The sequence below is a fragment of the Saccostrea echinata genome, unplaced genomic scaffold (genome assembly GCF_033153115.1).
Source record: "Saccostrea echinata isolate AGI-Se365-2 ecotype Australia unplaced genomic scaffold, CSIRO_AGI_Sech_v1 ptg000064l, whole genome shotgun sequence".
In the NCBI taxonomy this organism is placed as follows: domain Eukaryota; kingdom Metazoa; phylum Mollusca; class Bivalvia; order Ostreida; family Ostreidae; genus Saccostrea; species Saccostrea echinata.
In genome coordinates, this window is record NW_026889813.1 from 2,994,001 (window position 1) to 3,000,000 (window position 6,000).

Sequence of the window (6,000 nt, forward strand, 5' to 3'; positions counted from 1 at the left end):
AAACATACATTCTTTATATGCATGTTAAGTCGATTAATACCGAAAGAAGCTAAGGCTGGATTCTTTAATAGTTACACGATTAAACAAATTCTACAATGTCTACTATTTTTTTAAAGAATTCATTATCCTCTTTTATAGAGAACAGAATGATTTTAAAACTGTGTTGGGTTGAGATTACCTTTATAACGAATGTTTGGAAATAGAGATTTTTTTTCGATAAATGTGTATGTGTTGGAATGATGTACATGTATGTGATAATAGCAATTATAAACACTAGCCGCCCCAAAGGGATCATTTGAACTTTCTCTTGATTATTAGTTTTATGTCTTTGGCAGAGAATCGGTTAAAACACGAAGGTGCAAGTACAATTTAACTTCACCAGTTTACAAGTTTTTGTGTATATATATTAAACATTATGGTAATTACTCGCCAACTTTATGAAAACCAATAAAAATAGAATTAAAATGTAATTTGTTATTTAGCATATTAGCATATTTATTCCTTTTTAGGCAGATATTTCTACTTGCATTTCCTATTCATCACAATATGAAAACTTTAATCCCTACTTAATGTCTATTTTAATTAATCACTCGACCATTAAATATTTTTATCTGCAGAAACTGTTACGTGTAGCGAAAACTCCCTTTAAAAGTTCATACATAGTTTAGAATGAAGTTAAATATACTTTCAAAAATTGTAGTATTGAAGTACATTTGTCTCATCCCTATTTATCTTTTACAGTTACGATAGAGAAAGTTTCAATTATAATAAAGAAAAAAAATGTTCCTATTTCGAAGCACATGGACTACATCCATACATTGAGTAAGCAATTCAAACAAGCAAATTCTTAATTATTTAAAGTATACAGGAGAAACAGGTACTTAAATTAAAAAAAATCAATTTCAGCCCCCGAGACTGATATCAGAGAATTAGCTGAATGCTCATGAATTTTGTTTTCTGCATTCATTATCGGACAAGCCATTCTTGTAATTAGTTTTTCAGGCTAAGAACTGTTGATGCTGTTCGGGATTATTTTCTTGAAGACATAAACTGTTTCTGTTTTAAAAGGGGCATTCCTTGTTTTACACAATGATGACATACTTTTCATCTTTTATATGATATTGTGATATATTTTTCTGCTTTTTTATGTTGTATTTTTTAGCTAAGTTAAATGATTGAATAGATTGCTTTCTGTTATAATTTTATCTTGTGTGGGTGTCAACATTGTGCTTTTCATTTCTGTTATGTTGATGATACTTTTTGAAGCAGAGATAAACTTCCTGTAATCCTCACAAAAACAAACGATAGATAGATAGAAGGAAAGAAAGATTTAGAGAAAGTTAGATAGATAGATGATGGATAGATAGATAGATAGATAGATAGATAGATTGATTGATTGATTGATAGATAGATAGATAAATAGATAGATTTTGCAAAAGTCTGTATATGGGTGTGTTTAAAATACGTCAACTTTTACGACAAAACTATCATATTACACAACTTAAATCGACAATTAATAATTTTAGTACAATTACAACATAACAGGGTAAAAATGGAAAAGTAAATGATGTCAAAAAAAAAAAAAAAAAAAAAAAAAAAAAAAGATAAAACTTTTAGATAAATAAATTTATTGACATATATTGATGCCGTTAGTGATTATGTTTCGCAATGCTGCAAATCGTCTGATAGTTAAAACAGGTAGGACTAAATGAAAAAATCAAGTACAACAATTCACATTCATTAGGATCATAATGGTTTTGGCTGATGTTCCTCTTTCCCTTATTCAGTATGAAGTAATGTTCAGATAAGTAATTTGCCAGTGTTTTCTTAACCCCTTTGTGCATGAGTAGTACTCCTACTTTTTTTATTCTTTTGTTATTGTTTTTTTAAAAACCAAATTGTATACCTAAGAATCAACGTTAAAGATAATAATTTTTTGATCACCTTAATCTCCAAGAATTTGAAACATAACTTAAGAAGGGACAAACTATCCCTTAAGGGACCAGTATTATTTCACCCAAAACATCTTCAGACAGGAAGCAGCTAAAAATAAATTCACTAGAATGCAATATTTACGTAGATAATATATTGCAAGTACCCTCTCCGCCTGTTGTGTTCAAATTTAGACAATCCGCAAAATATTTAAACTGACTTGAATTCAAAATAATGTTAACATAACAAAATTATTCATTTCTACACAATGAGTACACTGAATTGTCTTATTAATACTTGTGTTTGAATTTATGAAAGAGCAATGTCTCCTTTCTACACAACATCTATTGCTTGCGTGGGATGCTTAAATGGAGTTACCCGGGGTAGCTGTAAGGGCTGTGGTGAGTTACAGATCGCCTGAAAAATAAAAAAGGACACTGATCAGAGGGAGATATAAAGGGTGTGTGAGAAAAATTAATTTCATTATTTAAAGTAAGCAGATGAGTTCAATTTATGTCAGATATATAGAAGGGAGCGTATACGTATTTTCTTGTTTTTCTTTTTGTTTTTTATTTGTTATTGTTGATGCTTATTTTGAAATTTGGATCTCATGGGAAACAAATAGAGCCTCTTTTAACTATTATTGGCGTGAAATTAAATGGGAGCCGTACAATAAGGAGAGGCTTTCTTGAAATTAATAAAAAGATGTAGAAGATTAACTTTTGTGCCTTATAATATTAGTCTTTGTAAACTTTAAGTACTCTTTTTGCAAATGTCTTTAAAACCTATAAAAAATACCTGTGGACATTGTCTTCTGCACATTTGGGCCCTGTAATCTAGTAGTATAGGCTCTCCTTCAATAATTTGGAAACTTTCAAGCTTTGCTCTTCCGGTAAAGAAACCTCTTTGGCTACGCTCTTCATTGGAAATGGAGATCCCATACTGGTCGATTGTACTTCTAACTGGGCATCTAAAGCAAATTAAAAATGTGTAAAATTAAGAAACCTATTGTACAACATGGTAATAATTATCTAGCACTGTATATTTTTTGTGAAAAAAAGGTTTTCATCTAGAAAGGGATTTAAAAGGATCGAAGGGTTTGAAAAGGGTTTTAGCAAGAAAGTAATTAATTCTACATGAAATGACAATATAAATATTATTTAAAATTTAATTAGCATGTAACCGATGGAAGATTTTATAAAATATTTCTTTAAACGCTCTATCAGGATTTTTAAATGATATAAACTAAGTGCAGTTTAAACTTGCTGTTTGCACCAAAAGATATTTTCATTTTTATTAATTAATAAGTTATGATTAATTTCGTTCGCATTTAAGAAAGCGTACTGCTAGTAAGTTATCTAATTGTTAACAATACAAGCGGGAGAATCAAAATAAAAGCTGTATTGGGAGATAAAAAATTGAAAATTTACTCACCCATTCTCAAGAAGTTTAGCAGTTCTCACCATTCCGGTCTGTTGATCAATAGTGTACGCTTCAAGATAACTTACTCGAGTACCCCCAATATCTAAGAATACGAAATAAAATAAAGATAAGAAATTTGTTGTAAACGTTAATTCTTGAAGAAATGCTAGGTGAACACTTGCTAGGTTTACTTGCATAAATTCTCAATTCTCGTTAAGAATAAAAAATTGTTCAGTATGTTATATCAAAGAAAAACTAGTGCTAATTGTAACGGGAACCGTTACAGATGTTCCCCAAACGGCTCCCCAATCCCTTGTGATGCCCCATTCCCTACAAGCTTCAATAAATTAAACAATACTTTTGTAATATAGATGGACACTTTATTTTTATGGGTATTTCATTGGAAAACAACTCCGATATAGCCATATGGGTATGAGCCAATCTAATAGCTACATTTTTTACATTAATTATCTTATAGTGTCTCACAATACATACATTTGTTTTAAATATTAGAGAATTTCATTGAAAAATAAGAGAGATGTAACCCTTTAAGTATTAGCCAATCAAAATTCAGCATACGCGCATGCATGGCCTTGCATTCAATTTTGATAGTATCATAATGTAGGAGCTCTATGTGCCTATCCATGTCTTAAATTTCATCCTGTTTTGTTAAAAACCAAGGGAGTTAAAGACATTTAAAGTTTCAACCAATCAGTTTGCAGCACACCTGCATGCGCGTGTTTTCAAGAAATTTCCTATATAACATGTTGTAGCACCTTATAATATATACTTATATTCTAAATTTCAAAGTATTTTGTCAAAAAACAAGGAAATTATTGAGATTTTTGTATCAGCCAATCAGAGAAGAGCGCACATGCATGCGCGTGAGTTCACGCTAATTTGACCATGTTGTCTTGTCTAGACTACTAATATATCTTTATATTTTGAGTTTCAAAGCAATTGATCAAGAAATATAAAAGTTACGGCTTCATCAAGTATATCAGTCATTTCACTCATTGCACGCGCGCGCACGTGCATGCATGTGCGCGCAAAATGACCTTCGTTCCACACACCTACACAACATGCCTATTAACCCTAAAAAGGTTTCATGTCAATCGGATGAGTGGTTCTATGAAAACACTCTCGGACAAAAAAGTACCGGAGAAGAAAGTAGAAAAAAAGAATAATAATAATAACTAGAAACTCATTGCGAGCAATGAGAGGTCTTCCGTCCGATTCTGAAAAAAAAGAAACCTCAAGCTGAAAAGTGATAAAAGAAATTCAGACACTCATGAGATTTAACCCTGGTCGTCAGCCTGAAAATCCAACGTGCTAACCATTAACCATTCCCTTTTTTGCATCACTTCCTGTCACGATCGGAAGTAACGGCGATACAAGATTTTGTCACGATTCAAATAAACTGATGACTGACTATCAGTCCTGAAAGTTTTAGACTTCAGTCGTTTACTGTTTCCGAGCAATAGACCGGAAGTTGACGATTATTTCCGGTGGAATCTTACATAATTTAAAACAGCGAAAGAGATGCAATAAAGTGATGCAAGTTTTAGTTTAAAAAAGAAAGAAGAGAAATAATATGAGCACATCCTCTGATCTAAAAAAAATAAAACAGGTTTTGTAATCCTCAGAAATAGTTCTATCATTTAATTGTTGCATATTTAAGATCAGAGGTTACGTTCTAAATTAAATATCGAAAAATAGCTTTAAAAGTTGGCTGTTTTGTAGAAATTTTCAGGATACGAGGAAAATGACGCATTTCATGACGTCTTAATGCATAGGCTAGCCAGAAAATTACATCATTTTTGATAGATACGCAGTCATCAAAGGTCTAAATGATATTTAATGCATTGTCAACTAAAACCAAGCAGTTTCAGTTTTTCTGAAATTCACAGGGCCAAAAAAGGTCCTAAGAGAACCTTGTTCTTTAATATTGAAACCACTACACTAGCGCAATGTACCAGCCATCATCGATGTTTACCTTGCACTCATTCCCTGAAGTAACGAGTGTCAGGCAGGTTAATTTTGTTTTCTTATAGTGCCGAATTATAGGATGAAAACTAGCCAGATAAATTTTGTGCAAGTGCTAATAGATTTACATGGGATTTGTTACTTGATTTTTAACAATAACTGATAGCAGAGAAAATAATCTGTTACTGATAAAAACTAAAAAAAAAAAAACTATTGTGTTTACTTCCTTTATTCTTTGTGCATTCAGCTTTCTATTCTATGCAATTCCAAATACAGACATGTCCGTGTAATCTTTTTCTGTACATCTACACTACTGCATCAGACCATTTGTGAAAGGCGGGTCAAGATACATTATTTCGCGCCAAACGTCACGAGTAAATCTTCGCACCTTTTCTTTGAAATGTGTCTTCAATTGAATAAGTGTAGTGATAGCTTCAATGAAATTTAAAAAAAAAAAATATGTTGCTATAGCCTGATTTTCGAGCCTAAGAATGTTTATTTATCACACTGTACATATAACATATCGTATACGGGCAAGTAACATAAAGGCAGCGCTAAGTTTTCTTACACATTTTATATTCCTCTTAACCCCCAAAGTGGACTATTCCATTTAGTAAAACATTAATGAAAAGTCTTGAATGTTTTGCAACAAAACACGTC

The 6,000-nt window shown here is 31.6% G+C and overlaps 1 protein-coding gene across 3 annotated transcripts in view; it reads right to left on the reverse strand.

The window, feature by feature from the left end:
* Positions 1-1,611: 1,611 nt before the first annotated feature.
* Positions 1,612-6,000, reverse strand: part of LOC133175936 (EGF-like domain containing protein 2) — a 23,218-nt gene continuing 18,829 nt past the window's right edge. For all 3 annotated transcript variants that reach the window (XM_061311091.1, XM_061311089.1, XM_061311090.1), the window contains exons 8-10: positions 3,367-3,457; positions 2,731-2,902; positions 1,612-2,349 (exon numbers count right to left, since the gene is read on the reverse strand). In XM_061311091.1, the coding sequence (XP_061167075.1) occupies positions 2,266-2,349; positions 2,731-2,902; positions 3,367-3,457 (347 nt within the window). In that variant the 3' untranslated portion in view covers positions 1,612-2,265. The remainder of the gene's footprint in view (positions 2,350-2,730; positions 2,903-3,366; positions 3,458-6,000) is intronic.